At 46.0% G+C, this 16,079-nt stretch overlaps 1 protein-coding gene across 1 annotated transcript in view; it reads left to right on the forward strand.

Annotated features, from left to right (window-relative positions):
* The window catches only part of spata5 (spermatogenesis associated 5), a 97,645-nt gene that overhangs the window by 712 nt on the left and 80,854 nt on the right, over positions 1-16,079 (forward strand). The window contains exons 2-11 of the mRNA XM_035161052.2: positions 53-351; positions 1,153-1,277; positions 1,363-1,520; positions 1,904-1,962; positions 2,310-2,966; positions 3,100-3,229; positions 3,336-3,392; positions 3,506-3,629; positions 6,104-6,205; positions 6,457-6,610. Coding sequence (XP_035016943.2) covers positions 189-351; positions 1,153-1,277; positions 1,363-1,520; positions 1,904-1,962; positions 2,310-2,966; positions 3,100-3,229; positions 3,336-3,392; positions 3,506-3,629; positions 6,104-6,205; positions 6,457-6,610 — 1,729 coding nt within the window. The 5' untranslated portion in view covers positions 53-188. The remainder of the gene's footprint in view (positions 1-52; positions 352-1,152; positions 1,278-1,362; positions 1,521-1,903; positions 1,963-2,309; positions 2,967-3,099; positions 3,230-3,335; positions 3,393-3,505; positions 3,630-6,103; positions 6,206-6,456; positions 6,611-16,079) is intronic.

Here is a 16,079-nt window from a genome sequence, read left to right on the forward strand (position 1 = left end):
TACTTTTTTGTCATTAAAAAATGTAATTGATCTAAATGAAAACTGCCTGCAGGAGATTTCCACGCAGATGCGCCGGGTGTTTACGGTAACGGGGAGGGCGGGGCCTCGGTGTAACCAGGAAGTTGTCGGCGCTGCTCCTCCGTGTTTACACATGTTCTCCCTCTCACGTGGAGACGTGCACCGTCAACATGTCGTCAAAGAAAAGTAAAAGCAAGTCGAAGAGGACGAGTGAAGGAGACAGTTCTCTCCCCCTGAGCTCGAGCGACTCGTCCAGCGTCCAGACCCCGGGACACGAGGCAGGAAGCTGCAGGACCAGCTGCTTCTTCACTGTCATTGACTTCATCGACAAGGGTGAGAGTCACACTCATTTACAAGTGTGTGTGCGTGTGTGTGTGTGTGTAAACATCTGGATGAATACAAAACACCTGATGCAGATTCTCTCTGAGTTCAAGCTGATGGGATTGAACCTGAAACACAGACTGAGGCCGAAAGGGTTTTTCAGCTGTGACACAGACAAATCAATCAATATCTTCTTCTTATTTAGTATGAAATTCTCTCTTTGTGTTGTTTTTCTGTTTCTACTACAACAAGGAAACACACAGAGGAAGTTTTATGCCACAAAAACTGTTTAAAACCTGTTTTTAATGGTGTTTTAAGGCTTAGGATGAGATGGATGTTGCACATTGTTAAACCTTCACATGCAAATTGTGATTTGTCATTATTGCCTATTTACATAAAAAGTATAAATAAATAAAAAGTAGATTTTATTATGTTACAGCAGCAAAAGGGAAGTAGTTTAATACACGCTCAGTAAACATAAACACACGTAAATATGTATGTTATTGTTTTTAATTAATCTCAACCTTGTCTCTTCTTTTAATTTTTGACATTACTTTAAAAATATTACAAATATATATTGATATAATATTTATGTGTTGTGCAAACACACAGAGGAGATGGAACACATAATTAATTTACCTCCAATTTGTAAAATTTGTTTTTAAACATAAAAGAAACAATAATATAACATCTATCGTGATATTGACTGAAATAAAACAAGTTTTATCTCGATGTGATTTTCGACCCCTTCGTTGTTTTTCAACTTCCTGATTTCAAATCATAATTTTGTCACTTTTTTTGTTTGTTTCACAGCTGATGACAAAACACCCAAAACCTGCAGATCAACTTTGGCCCAACTGAGCCTCGGTTCACTGAAGTCGGCCGGTGTTTGCATCGGGAGACCGGTTCTACTGACGGCCCCCACAGGACAACAAGAGGTCCCCACCCCCCACCCTGCCTGACCTTTAGCTGCCTGAACCATTTGTATTATGTTACTGAACATGTCTCTGTCTCTTCCTTCAGGTGTGTGTGGGATGGCCGGCCGCAACGTTTCCAGGTGGAAAAGTCGGTCTTCAGAAAAGTGCCCAGACGAACCTGGGAGTGAAGTCGGGCGACGCGGTGACGCTGCAGCCGATCACAGGAGCCGTGCTTCAGGCTGAAGAGGTGGTTCTCACCAACAGGTAAAGATCAGCTGGTTCTCACTGACTTAAAGCCCCTCGCTCCGTATTAAACAAGATATTTAAGAGTCACAGTGCACAAACTCAGGTGTCTTATTGAAGCAAATTGATCTTGTTAAAGTTGATGTGATGTCGTGAAAAGAAACAAGAGGACATGAAATATAATTGTGTATCTTTTAAAAATAAATCTAAAGACACAGACTGGCTCAGAGCTTCGTTTTTAAGGTTATGCTGCCATCTGCTGGCTGTATTTTGCAGCTACAGTCAATCTACAGTCAACAGTCTAAGTGTTAAACTACTGTGCATCTGTTTTATATGTGATGTTATTACTGTTCTGTTGTGCTTATCTTTAGTCATCCTATGTATTTATCTTTGGTCTCGTTCAGGTCTAAAGACAACGCACCAGAGACTGATGAGTTCAACAACTTCCTCCTGAGATCTTTGGGTAAGTTCATGTTTTGATTTGCTGTCAGCTTCTGCTTTTTGGTTATAATCTGTGTTTTACTTGCAGAAACTGTCTTCAACCTGTAAATAGTCTTACTTACTCAAAAATATGATGTACTAGGTCTTAAATAAGTTTACGTAGGTCTTAATTAAAGTTCAGTTAGCGCTCTGTCCATTGGGCTTTAAAGTAGGTTTTATTTTTAAAGATAATTGTTTGGGCTTCATGCACAGTTTTTAATGTCTCTGTCGTTAAAGTTATTTTTCATCGATACAGAAAGAATACTGTGATTTAGTTTGCTCCGTGTCCTGAGCTGGTACAAGTCTCCTGGTGTGTTTCTCTCGTGGCAGCTGGGAACATCGTTCTTCCAGGAAACGTCCTCTCCCTGACCTACTTTGGCCGCTCATGCAGTCTCCGGGTCGAATCCGTCAGAGGTGAGGACGGTGTCACCCTCCAGAGACCAGCTCCTCCTGCAGAACCAGGTCCGGACACTGAGGAGTCGTCCGTGATCCACTCTGTGCTGGACTCCACGTCAGCCGACCTCTCCCTGCAGCTCAGCATGCTCACAGTGGAGGATAACAGCGCCGAGGGGCCACCGGGCACGCCTGGACAGCCTGGTCCTACAGCCAGCACCCCACGCCGACCCATCCCACTCCTTTCCCTCTCCCCATCTCCTGCTCCCTGCAGTCCCTCCTACAACTCCCAGAATCCTCCTGCAGGGTCAGGAGACAACGTTGTCTGTCTGGAGAGCTCACTCGAACCAGAGCAGACAGGGAAAGTCCCCACAGCTCCCCCTGGTGGTGCACTGAACACCGACACCTTCTACTCGCTCTCCTGCTCCACGAAAGTGAGTTTCAGACACAGAGCAGGGCGGGAGGATCCAGATGCAGAAGCCAAGAGGTCAAAGGTCACATACAACATGATTGGTGGGCTCAGCAGCCAGATGGATGTCATCAGAGAGACCATCGAGCTTCCTCTCAAACACCCTGAGCTGTTCAGAAACTACGGTGGGTCAGGCAGCACGACGCCATTCATCAGTGCACTTTCAAACATTTGGCCGCCAGATGCCCACGATGCTCTCGTCACGATGTGGAGTTACAGACACGAGCTAGAAGAGAGTTAACTCTGTTTTCACTGCAGGGATCCCACCTCCCAGAGGGGTTCTTCTGTATGGCCCCCCAGGCACGGGGAAGACTATGATTGGACGAGCCATAGCCAATGAGGTGGGAGCTCACATGACGGTGATCAACGGCCCCGAGATCATGAGCAAGTGAGGAATATGTGGTTGGATTTGAATCTTTTATGAATAAACAGCATGTGAAGTCATTTCATTTAATTAAAGATATATTTATCATTTAAACTCTCTATTCTTTCAGGTTCTACGGGGAAACAGAAGCGAGGTTGAGGCAGATATTTACTGAAGCGTCTCAGAGGTAAACTTGTTAAACTTCATTAACTTGTGATTTTGGTTGCTACAGTCTCACGATTGGTCATTTTGATCGTCTGTGAATAAACACGTTTCTCACGTTGATCTTTGGTTTGACAGACAACCTGCGATCATCTTCATCGACGAGCTGGACGCTCTGTGCCCGAAGAGAGAGGGGGCGCAGAACGAGGTGGAGAAACGAGTCGTGGCCTCTCTCCTGACTCTGATGGACGGGATCGGCTCAGTAAGTTTCCTCTGGAAAGAAAAGAAATGTGTCAGCACTAGTTTAAGCGGAACTGTGAACGATCTCTTAATTCCTGACTAAACCCCTGAAATCCCACAGCAAACATTTGAGTTAGTAGATTAATTTACAGTCGTTTAAGAATACTATCAGCACGATTACGCAAAAAATGACTGAACAAATGATCATGAAACTTGGTCCAAGGATGAGACATGGAAGAAAAGAAATAAAGCGTCACGGCTGCAGCACTGAGAGACGTTCACCTGTTCCTTCAAAGCTCAGGGAAGCTGAACTCCGCAGGCGGAACCCAGAACTGGAGCATCCGTTGTCACTGTTGTTGAACGCACTGTTTTTCGTAAGTGACGTTGACGAATCCCAGCCGCCGCTGCTGCACAGCTCTGGTCGCCTGTTTATTCAGAGTGTATTAGTATTGAACGGATCACGTGTCCAAGTCGCACTTCACTGGGGCCTTAACAATACACAGGCCACGTGTGACGCTGATAAGAAGAACGGTTCTTAAGATCTACGAGCCACTGACAGACAGAGAGAGATTTCAGGTATATTTAGTGGGTGATATCAAGTCTGTGCTATCTGGTGCGGCTTGATTGAATTTAAGGGCACAGTTGGGCCTTGGCGGTGGTTTGTGCTCGACTCAGTGCCATTCTAGTTTTTATACAAGTTATTCCATTTAAACCACATCTTCTCTGGTCTGGTTAAAATAATCGTTAAGTTTTTCTACGCGCCACATCAGTGCGTCCTTTCGAATCGGGCTGTTCTCTCTTCACGCCATCATGCGACGATGTTTTCTTAACAGCGAAAAAAAGACTGTTGCAAGATGGTCTGTGTTACACTGTCCAGCAGCTGCTTGTTCGGGACCCCGAGCAGTGAGTCTCTCGGCAGCAGAACGCGTCTCCGTGAGGAAACGTTCTCATCGGAAACGTCCTCATCGGAAACGTCCCCATCGGAAACGTCCTCATCGGAAACACAGCTTGTAGAAACCATCTCTGCGCTGGACGCCCTTCAGACACTGTGGGCTGTGTCTCTGGGGCGCTGTTTGTCCACCGAGCGCACTTTGAGCGTCTGATGAGAAAAAGGATGATCCCTTCCCCGCACATGCACATGCACATGCACATGCACATGCACATGCACATGCACACGCACACGCACGCCCAGTGGGAGCCTGGGAAAGAAATCACCCAAGGTTGCCATGACCTGCCAATTTGCCATAACTTTATCAGCCAAGTACATTTCTGTGTCCCCTGGCAAAAGAGGCCTCATTCGGATCGGTGATGTTACGCAGATACAGCGACTCCCCGCCTGCCCCCCCCCGCTCCCGTCTGTTTTCCAGACCAGAGGATTCAAGGTCATCAGCTCTGATTGGGTAATGGAATGTAAAGAAATCGCTTCCTGCTCCTGCTCCTCAGCGGGTTTTTTTTTTTTACCCGCACTGTAATTTATTTGTGTTTAAGTTTCTGCCTGAAAGGTGGAACAAAAACAAAGTGTTTCTCGTTCTGCAGGCGGACCACCCCGGGAAAAAGACGAGTCCAGTTCAGCATCAGACTCGAGTCAGAAAATTCTCTGAGGCTTAAAAAAAAAATCACAAACCTCTTAAACATATGAAACCCTGAAAGATGGAGTGAGTCACAAATGTGTGGTCATGAAGTTACAGTAAATACACAGCTGTGTTACTTCCTGGTGTTCATCACTCACTCCCTTAACCTCATTTTTACACATTCCAAAGTTATTAAGACTGGAAAGCGTAATGTCTCGCACTAGTCGAGTATTTACATGTGTTTTGCCTTCTTTCTGAAAAATGTATGAATAATATGTGACTTTAACTGAGAAACAGCGCCCCCTGCAGCCACACGTGGGGATTCATTCTCTCAGTGTCCAAGCGATGGAGTGGTTTTCACGTAGAGAAAAAACAAAGTCTATCAATCTCTTGATCCCATCTAATCACTAACTGAAATAAAACAATTGAACAGTCAATATTACCCATGATCCTCTGCTTCCTGAACCAGAAGAGCTGCGGCTGTAACAAATCCACCAAACTCTGTTTAGATATAATGAAAGTTTCCTGCTGAGTATTAGAGATAAACTCTGGTTTTTAATAACTTCTAAAGTCTTTTTAACTGATCCACAGTTCAGCTCTTCAACTCGCTGGAGCTGATTCTGACAGTTGAAGCTGTGACTCTCACTCAGTTCTTCTCACAGGAGATCGAACTGTGACTCACCAGAGTTACAGAGAACAGACGATCAGGGTGAAGAGTGGGAACGAAGGAGGAAACTTTCTCTAATCATCCACAGTGTTGCTTTAAGACCAAAGCACTGCACCGTCCCTGATGTGATTCCAGCAACATGACTCAGCTTGATCACTTATTGACTCATATAAATCTAATTGACTGGTTTTGTTTAATGAGCTGAAAACATAATATTCGTAATAAAACTCTTCTCTGCTCTGTTTCCTTTCCTTCCAGGAGGGCCACTCGGGTCAGCTGCTGGTCCTGGGGGCCACAAACCGGCCCCACGCCCTCGACCCTGCCCTGCGGCGACCAGGACGCTTTGACAAGGAGCTGGAGGTGCGTATTACCAGGTCCTGTCGCAGAGGAACGTGGTCAATGTCCTGTAATAGATTGATAACTAGCGATTTTCTTCTTACTACCCACTGGAGGCCACTAGTTTTCATTCAACACTCCCCAGCTTGATCTTCGTCGTGGCTAAAATCCATAGATTGAGAACAACGGACACACACTGCTGAAAAAGTCTCTGCAAAAACAATCCTTGAAGGTTTCCACCAACATGGAATGATTTTCTATTCCCGTTGTGGCAGGTGGGAGTTCCTGCTGCGGCAGAGCGTGCAGATATCTTGCAGAAGCAGCTGAGCCGGGTGCCGTGCAGCGCCACCACAGAGGAGCTGGTACAGCTGGCAGATGCGGCTCATGGATACGTAGGCGCAGACCTCGCAGCTGTTTGCAAGGAAGCAGGCGAGTAAACACTGTCTGTCACTTACTTGACCTCTTATTTTATCACTTCTCTGTCCCACTAAGAAAAAAAAAACACATCTTGAATTATTATATACATTTTATAAGTTGCTTGAACAGGGGCGTTGCTGCAGGGCGGACATACAGACTGGTGCCCCGAGTTAAAAGGGATATTCTCAAATGTGAGTTTAGACTCTGATAGATACTGTGACTAACAAACTCGGCTATGGATGTTGATGAAGTCATGAAATCTGCATCATAAAAAATGCCGCAGAAACCAAGAAAAACATCCTCATCTCCTCGGAGCAGTTGTGAAACATCGTTGTTGCTCTTTTGCCTCGTTCCTCTCCCAGAAATCGACATCGTTTGGGGAAACCAAAATGAAGCTGCACGTGGCAGCGGGCCGAAAAATGTTCACTCACCATCTTTTAGCAGTTTGGTTTGCCTCATGGACTCATGGGCGTTCAACCAACAAACAGAAACGGCAAAACGAATAACAGCTCGTTACTGAGCATTAGCGTTTTAGGCTAATCAGAGCCCCCGCACCTCTGCCTGCAGCGCTGACCCCAAACCACAATTCCTAGCGACCCATTTCTTCCCAAATTAGTTTTTAATAACTATTTTTCGATGTCTTCTTGGAGTCCGACTCACTTTGAACACAGACGCTCAAGCTGCCTTTGATATTTTTGCAAAAGAGGAAGTCGGGAGTTGCTGTGGTTTTCAGATCCCAGCGAGAGAAAACCACCGAAACCACCACTTGTTGTGAAATTCCTCGGCCCCCTCACTCCCACCGCCACAAACCATCCACCTCACATCCCGAGGACAAACACGACGTGGCTTGTATACGTGTGTATCTACATGTGTTTGATTGTGGGGGTGTGTGTGATTGCACGAGCACATGCACGTTTGTTTTTCCGTGTGTGTGTGTGTGTGTGTGTGTGTGTGACCCCATGTGCATGCTGGGTGGTCCCCGGGCCGGGGGTACGTGGCGTATTGCATTTCCAGCTGAGGAGGGAGCCAGGGCTGCTGTGCGGAAGCGCTTCGGCGGAGAGCGTGATTTACTGTCCGCAGAGGTCCAGACGTGGCTGGCAGTGTTTTCTGAGAAACCTCCTCGCGCCCCGGAGGGAGACAACAACCTCCCCAACCCCGGTTGACTGTGCTCGCTTCCCCCAAAAATCTCCAAACCCAAATCACTGAACAAACACAGGCCTTCGCAAGAACACCACAGGCGAGCAAACAGATTCAGAAGTCAGTTAAGGCTGCGTTCAGGCTTCACCTTCTGCCTGTAGACTCATTCAGACGTATTATAAAGTACAGATGTAATACAAACGGATGTGAAATAGATATAAAGAATCTGGCTTCATGCAAATGATAAATATCTGTCCCACAAATCGGCAGAACTAAATATTCATCGAACTATCTGAGGTATATGTGTCACAGCCTTATCACTAACATTGACAATAATGTAAAAGTGAGTGAATATAGGTCATTATCAAACCTTTACATAACATCCGTTGCACCATCAAGTGAAAAGTGAATTCTATAAAAGGGGTCTCAGGTTTTAATTTATCTGTCGGGATTGTATCTCAACTTCTCTAATGTGAAGTCAGGGAACTAACTTCCAGATGAGGGAGGTTTCGCCGACCTCCAGAAATAAAAGAAGGAGAATGAACTTCCTCCAGCATCAGCCTGGAGAACAGTAAAGTGTTTAAATTAAATCATGGTGCAAGGAGGCTTGATTGACTTTCAGGGGCCTGTTGGGCCTCGGTGGACGGACAGTGTCGTTTTTATGAGAGTGGTGAAATTTAACCAAAAACATTCAAACCAAAGCAACGAGCTGAAAGACACTGAGACGTTTTGTGTAACTGGTGATAATTATAACATTACCAGCACATAAGCATTTGATCCTTTTGTTGATAGAAGGTGGAGAGCGAAGATGAAGAGTTGTAAATTGTGTGTGTGTGTGTGTGTGTGTGTGTGTGTGTGTGTGTGTGTGTGTGTGTGTGTGTGTGTGTGTGTGTGTGTGTGTGTGTGTGTGTGTGTGTGTGTGTGTGTGTGTGTGTATCCACCTCTCCAGCGCCCCCTCACCCCACACACACATAGCTTGAATGCACATTAAACAGACACACAACGCACACATGTACCCACAGGGTCGACGTGTGTGTTTTTTCCTCCCGTGCTTTTCATTGCAAGGAACAAAAGCCAACGAGCCACAAAAACACGTCGAGTAGGAACTGCAGTTGTTTCCTTTCTGCCGCTCAGGTAACAATGAGCTGCTGCGGGAACGTACGCTCCGAGCGGCCGCTTCCTGAGAAATACAAACCAGGGGGGTGATACCGCGACGGCTGTGACATGCAAGGGGTCACGCACAAGATCCACCTTGCACAGCTGCAGAGAAGCATGCACGCAAACACACTTATGGGGCTCGATGACACACACACACACACACACACACACAAGAAGCAGGTTGTGGTGGTGGATGGGGGGGGGTAACATCCTGCCTTTAGTACAATACCAACCTGCTTATAGATCAGAGAATAAGACTATTTAAATCAATTCTTTACCTCAGCAGAAAGCAAAGGGAAGGATGACGAGGCCATGGGGCTGTGTGTGTGTGTGTGTGTGTGTCTGTGTGTGTGTGTGTGTGTGTGTGTGTTTCGTGAGTGCATAAGAACGGATGGAAATCTTGACGTCATTAGGGAAGTTTTTTTGTTTGTCCAGTTAAAGTTGCGCCGAGCCCCAGAAAACAACTTCTTGACGACAGATGTATTCTATAATCGCTTAATTACAGCCGATCGGCCAGTTTCGAATGTAATGTAATGCAAGAGCGCGCCCATACCACATCCATTAGAGGCCGTTTCATCAAGGTCACCTCAAATCCCCCTGTAAGCCTCCAATGAGCGCACGAATTATTAAGAAAACCTGCGCTTTGCATCGTGTGCACTGACCGAGGGAATCCAGGTTGAACGCCGTGATCCCTTAATGAAAGGAAGGATTTTAAAACCTGGAGAGAAAGGAGCAGGAATGCGTCTCCAGTTTTAAGAAGGAGCCGCCATGTTTACCTGACTGCGCTTTCTCCTGCGAAATGTGTTTATGCAGAGTTTACGTCGCGCAAAACTGTGTGTGGAGTCATCTGACAGAAAAATGCTTCAGGTTAAAATAGTGATTTTAAAGTCAGAGTTTGTTGGAACGTTAACTGAACAACATCTATGCTGCTCGTTGAATGACGTATAACGGACTAACGGAAAAAAACATTAAATCTCCTAATAAGGCCACAAAAGAAGTTCCCAGAATACTTGAAAGGAGACATATGATGCTTTTTTCAGTTTTTCTTTCCTCTAATATGTTATAACGGTTGTTTTCTTTGTGAATGTAAAAGTTCTGTAAAGTTAAAAGACCTAAAGTCGGTATTAATAGTGATGGGAGCTGATTCTTAGTGTTCAGAGGTGGTGTTCCTCTGCAGTATCGTGCAATATATTATCTAAAACCATTGTAAAACTGAACATAATTTGGCAGAGTGGAAATTCCTTAGTTCTGTTATTTGAATCTCTGTTTGACGACGGTGTAGTTTGTGTAGAAAATAGTGTTTCCAGTGTAAAATAGATAAAGTTCATAATGAGCTTCTTCACTGTTCACTGCTGCAGGAGGAGACGTCAACGCTCCACCACATCTGAACTGCAGTAACCCTGGAAGGATGACCCCTAGTGGGCGAATGTTATGTAGCATTGAATGTAATGTCTGCAGGGCTGAGAGCAGGTAGACTCACAAACAATGATTCATTGATTTAAACTGCAAAGTAAGACCTGATCAAAACTGGATAGATAGATAGATAGATAGATAGATAGATAGATAGATAAGGACGAACAGATTCAGTGACAGTGAAACCACCTCCTCCTCCTCGGTCTCTTTGCAGCCGTGGATCCTGACGTCCAGTCGTCTCGCTCCTCTCGGTCTCAGTGAAGTGGACATGGCTTTCATCACGGCTCCTCGCAGGTCTATGACAGATTTACGTACACACTAAGATGATCTACTGGTCCGTGTTAGTCGCAGCAGAAAGATGTACAGCCTGCACAACCAGCTGCTGTATTTATAAACATTTTCCTGACAGCGTTCGTGATGGAGCTCCTCGTCACGTCAGTCTGGCTGCACGGGCTTTAAGTCGGACGCGTGTCAGCACCGACGCCGTTACTGGACTGGCTGACTGGATGGAGACGTCGTGCAGGCGTGCAGCACCGCGGCTCCGAGTCTGGTCCGCAAAACAAAACGATTAATGCGTTAATACTTATTTTCGAGGTTATTGTTCAATAGATTTCCCCTCGTATCTTTTACCGATCAACTTATCGGTGCAACGATCCAGGCTGACCGAGGAAACACGCGACACACACCACATCCTTCCATCAAGTTTCATGGTAATTCGTCGAGTAGTTTTTGCATAATCCTGCTCACTCACAGACGAGCAAACAAACCAGATTAAAAACACAAGCCCAGGGATCAGGCTCCCTCAGGAAATCCCAAGATAAAGGCTCATGAGACAATTAAAAGGATTAGAGATTCGCAAATTATTGTTTCCTTATTAACAGAAGATGATGTTACCTCATGATCAGACCTCTTAAGAATCCTTAAGTGGACAATGTTCTCTTGTGTTAGAATTTGCAGGATCAGTTTGAGACCGAACCACAGAGGGGGTTGTTTTGTCGTTTCACTAGATCTCTGAGGAGATGTTTTCCTCCAGTAGAACCACATATGTGCTGATTTCTTCTGATGCTGTTTACCCACACGTTGCGTTGACCCCGTTCCCAGCTCAGTGCAGATTACACAAAACATCTTTTCATAATGAATCCCTCCAGGTGCTTCGTGTGGTATTAGAAGCTATCATGTGGTCTCGTGGAGCCTCGCAGACTCAGGGCGTCTCTCTGTCGTCCTGCTGGCGTTCAACTGATCCCGGTGCGAGCGGATGACTCATTTCCACAGTCTAAACAGTGCAAATGGTGTGTGTGAGTGCACACGTTTGCTCGGGCGGGCGGGTGTGCGTGCGTGCGTGCGGGTGCGTGCGTGCTTGTTTGGTTTGTGCCACATCCGGACACACTGTTTACAAGCCTCTCTAAACAGGGGAAGCCCGCTGGAACAAAAAGAGCCAGTTAAAATTGATTATGTGGAATAATAAACACACAACTCTGCACCGAGCTGAAAGCCTCTTGGTTGTTTCATTTGAAAAAAGATCTGGCTCGATGTTCAGCGTCCACTTCTCCAACTCAGACTAAACGGCCTAAATGATGATTGTGGTGAATATGTAAAGTGAATTGGTTGAACACGCTTTGTGTAAATTCCCCCCCAGAGAAAACAAAGTACTCGGCATTTGAGCATTTGAACGACTGAACCTCGCGGCCGACGAGATGCAGGAAACCGTCTCCAGTGGCTTCGCCGCAGCGTAGGAACGAGGAGCAGAAAAACAAAATGAGCTGTGTTTTGTGTGTTTGACATAATTTGTGCGGCGGAAGAGCAAATGGGCCAAACAGTGCCGAATGCTCGCTGGTGTTTACAGCGGCGCGCTCTCTCCTTATAAAGCGCTTTTCCCGACTCGTCTGTCCTTTTAAAGACACTTGAGGAATTTTCAGGACGAGTCACATAAATATCTGGTGGATCAGCATGTGAAGTTTATTTGAGGCCTCTGTTTATAAAACCCGGAAATGTGCTGCTTGTACTCCTTAACCCCGGCTCTTACCTTCAGTGACAGCTGTGTGTGTGTGTGTGTGTGTGTGTGTGTGTGTGTGTGTGTGTGTGTGTGTGTGTGTGTGTGTGTGTGTGTGTGTGTGTGTGTGTGTGTGTGTGTGTGTGTGTGTGTGTGTGTGTCTGTGGTCTAGGTATTACAAATGTAAATCCTCATTATGTTAGTCATGAAATATAAAGGTGAAGACATGTTTTTAGGGTTAAGGTTTGGGTTGTGTGTGTGTGTGTGCTCACGTTTTCTGCATGTTTGAAGTGTGTGAGCACATGTATATGTCTTTTTGTGTGTGTGTGTGTGTGTGTGTGTGTGTGTGTGTGTGTGTGTGTGTGTGTGTGTGTGTGTGTTTGTCTGCGAGCTCTTTAAGAGGACATATTATTGTGGTTGTTCCGGCTCCGGGGAACAGATGTTGGGTTTTGTAAATACAGGTGCAGAGAGTGTTCCGGAAGCCCCGGCGAGTAATGAAAACGTTCCTGTGGTTTTGTAATGGTGTAATGCCCAAAGTATTTCACAATTCATCTGAGGACAGCGTCGCTGCAGAGCTGCAGCTCGAGCTCGTGCGGGCGCTCGATGCACAGGCGTGATTCTCCCCCTGTCGAAATGTCGAGGTGCAGATTGATTTCTTTTTACACGCTGTCTCCGCAGCGCGATGAGCTGCTGCGTCTTGACAGTGGAGCTTTGTGAGCTTCACTTTTTGACGTCTCTGACAGGAATTTAACCTCCGTGCACCTCTCACCTCGTTTCTCTCTCCTCCGCACTGGAAGTTAAGGTTTTACTTACGGTTACATGGATTAATCACTTCTCCATTTAGTTACATGATACAGATCAGGCTCTAAGAAACACAAACCAGTCAAAATACTCTACTACTACTACTCAAAATACTATTATAGCCTGACAGGGTTTTTGAGGCAGATGTCAGTGTTTGCGAGTTTCTAATATTTTATGGTATACATATTAAAGAAACAGCTAGAAAAGATTCCTAAGATGTCGTCACCAAACCTTTATGACAGAGAAATGTAATTGAGGCTTGATATTTTACAGTTTAACCCAAAACTTTATCATGAATAACTATAAAGAAAAGGCAAATACAACCAAATATCTAGAACTAGGATTAAGGAAATTGAATCATCGACAAACCTAAAACCTGATATGTCTGTGAAAGCCTCCTATTGGTCGATTTAGCCTATTTATTTATTTATTTTATCAGCCAATGGGTGAACGGATCAGCCTCTAACAAACACACACCTCCCAGTCTCCGGCCCTGGTCCCTGATAGAAGCTGATTTGTGGATCTTTTGATGCTCGTTGATCTTCAACGTCGGGCGAATATCAAAGCCTTTGAGAAAAAGGAGGATTCCTGTCTTAACTTTACTTGTGGTCTCATCATAAGTTGAAGTTTCTTTGAGCGTAATGTTTCGTATTTAGGGGTTTGATTCTTTAGTCGAGGGGGGGGGCAGTTTGGAGGTGACCCCCTGAAGACAAGGCCTTGATTTGGGGGAAGGTCTGTGTTGAACCCAGATGCTGTAATTAAGACCATCCCTGTTGGAAAAACCACAAATAGCCGACCCCTGCTCTCCCCTCAGCTCTGTGAAACGACTTCATACCTAGTTTGGGCCTTGTTGTGATGTTTTGCAAATGTGCATTCTTGTTCATTTAGGGGGCCCCTTTTTTTTACTCAATTCCCAATAGATCCCTGGCGAATTCGAAGCATTCTGGAAACGAGTGCAGAAAAAGAGAGAGAGAGAGAGAGAAGAGAAAGAAAGAAGAAAGAAAGAAAGAAAGAAAGAAAGAAAGAAAGAAAGAAAGAAAGAGGAAAATGAGTCCACATAAGGTTCAGATTAAATTGTGTTGTGTTGCCTCTTTTTCTCTTTTTTTTATTTCCACCTCCCTTCCCATCGGATGTTTTCATAACTAAACCAAATGTGAACACGGAGTCAGCCAAGAGCAGTCAGGAGAGAGAGAATCCCTACGGCAAAGTGTTGAAGTCACATCGCTGAATCCAGTTTCCGCCGCCCTGCGGGTGTCCAGGCTCCACGAACCCAATTTCCCCTCCGGTCAGCGAGGACTTTCATTCACTCCAGACAGATGCACATGATTGTTTGTCACCTGCTTTGAGTCTGTGGGGTTTTGTGCAGCCTTGTTTCTAAAAAGACCCCGTTTTCCTTATTCTGTCTAGATTCTACTGTCCTGGATTGAGAAGTCGGGCGTCTTTTCTTAATTTCTATTATGGAAAAAAGGCCATAAAAAGCAAAGACTTTACTCTAATTAATAAACGTACTCTTTGTCTCTTTAAACTGGTGCCGTGTGTGTTCTCAACCTGGTTGCAGTGGGCTGTTTGTTTGGCCTGTGTTGACGCTGGAGGCAGTTTTCTTCCTCAAACTGTAAAAGTGACCTGCAGTGATTGCGATGCACTACAAACCAGTTGGCTGGACCCTGAGCTGGAGAAGCAGTTGCTGCTCTCTTGTTGTGATCGACAACATCACTTAAGCTGATGAGTCCCAGCCGCTGCTGCCTCAGAGCTCCGGTGGCCTTTTTATTCAAAGTTTATAAATATCGAAAAGTATCCAAATCACAACCGAATTGGACCCTAGACTTCCTTTGGCCTGAAGCAATACTCGAATGCCAAATGTGAAGCCGACAACATGAAGGATTCTTGAGACACAGACGGAGATTACAGGAGTTGTTTGATGGATTATCATGGAAACACATTGTTAATAAAACAAATCTACGCTTGGGGATCGTCTTGACTTCCTAGAACAAGTTTTTAAGTTTCTCAGGTTCTTCCATCGTAATCCCTGCAGCGGAGCGGCCCGCGGCCTCCACCTCCGCAGGGCAGGCAGCTGATCGTTTCGGGGTGAGCGCACGTGGTGTTGTGGCTGCTGCTCCTCATCTCCCTCCTCGCCCCGGCTTCCTTCCACATCCTGTCCTGTCTTGCCCCGTCCCCTCCACTCGGACCAGATGTTTTTGTGCGGTCTGAAGCATTAACGCAGATGAAGAGCTGAAGTGGAAGCCAGGTGGAATGATGGGATGTTAAGACCACTGGGGACCGAGAGCGAGGAGGAGGAGGAGGAGGAGGAGGAGGAGGGTGGGCGAACTGGGATGGAGGGTGAAAGAAAGACATCAGACGTCGGGGGAGCCGGGACTGGGGAACACATTGGCCTCGGCTTGGCGTGCTCGCAGAGGACGAACCTGCTCGCATTAATTGTGTCTCTCCTCCTCCTCCTCCTCCTCCTCTTCTTCTTTTCCTCTCGGCCTGTCCGTCACTCGCCCAGTCGGACGGGTCCTGGAAAATATAAACAGGATGCAGCCTTGTCTGATCGTAAATCCCCTCTCGTCTGCTCCCTGGCCCCCAGCCCTGGACCACGTCCGCTCTCCTCCAGCCCTCGCCACCCCAACTCCTGCTCAGACAACCCCCCCCACCCCCTTTTAGCTCAGAAGAGGAAGCCAAGAGTTTATGTGTGTGCGTCTGTGTGATGTGTGCACATGTGCACCGGGACTGGTCGTATGCCTAATGTACGGCTCTGGGTTTGGAAACAAGGTTGTGGCTGGTTTTGTATAACTACTAATCATTGCATGTAATTCACTCGGAGATGACCTGTCCTCCCACCTGCAGAGGTTAAATCTGCACAGCTGGATGCAAGCTGACATACACATGGTGTTTCCTGCACGGTCCTCTTTTCCACGTTTGTCCAACCCTTTTTTTCCTTTCTCACACATTCTTCCCAGGCTGTTTAGTAATGTTTGCAATATT

Source organism: Hippoglossus stenolepis, chromosome 7, assembly GCF_022539355.2.
Source record: "Hippoglossus stenolepis isolate QCI-W04-F060 chromosome 7, HSTE1.2, whole genome shotgun sequence".
NCBI classification, from domain to species: domain Eukaryota; kingdom Metazoa; phylum Chordata; class Actinopteri; order Pleuronectiformes; family Pleuronectidae; genus Hippoglossus; species Hippoglossus stenolepis.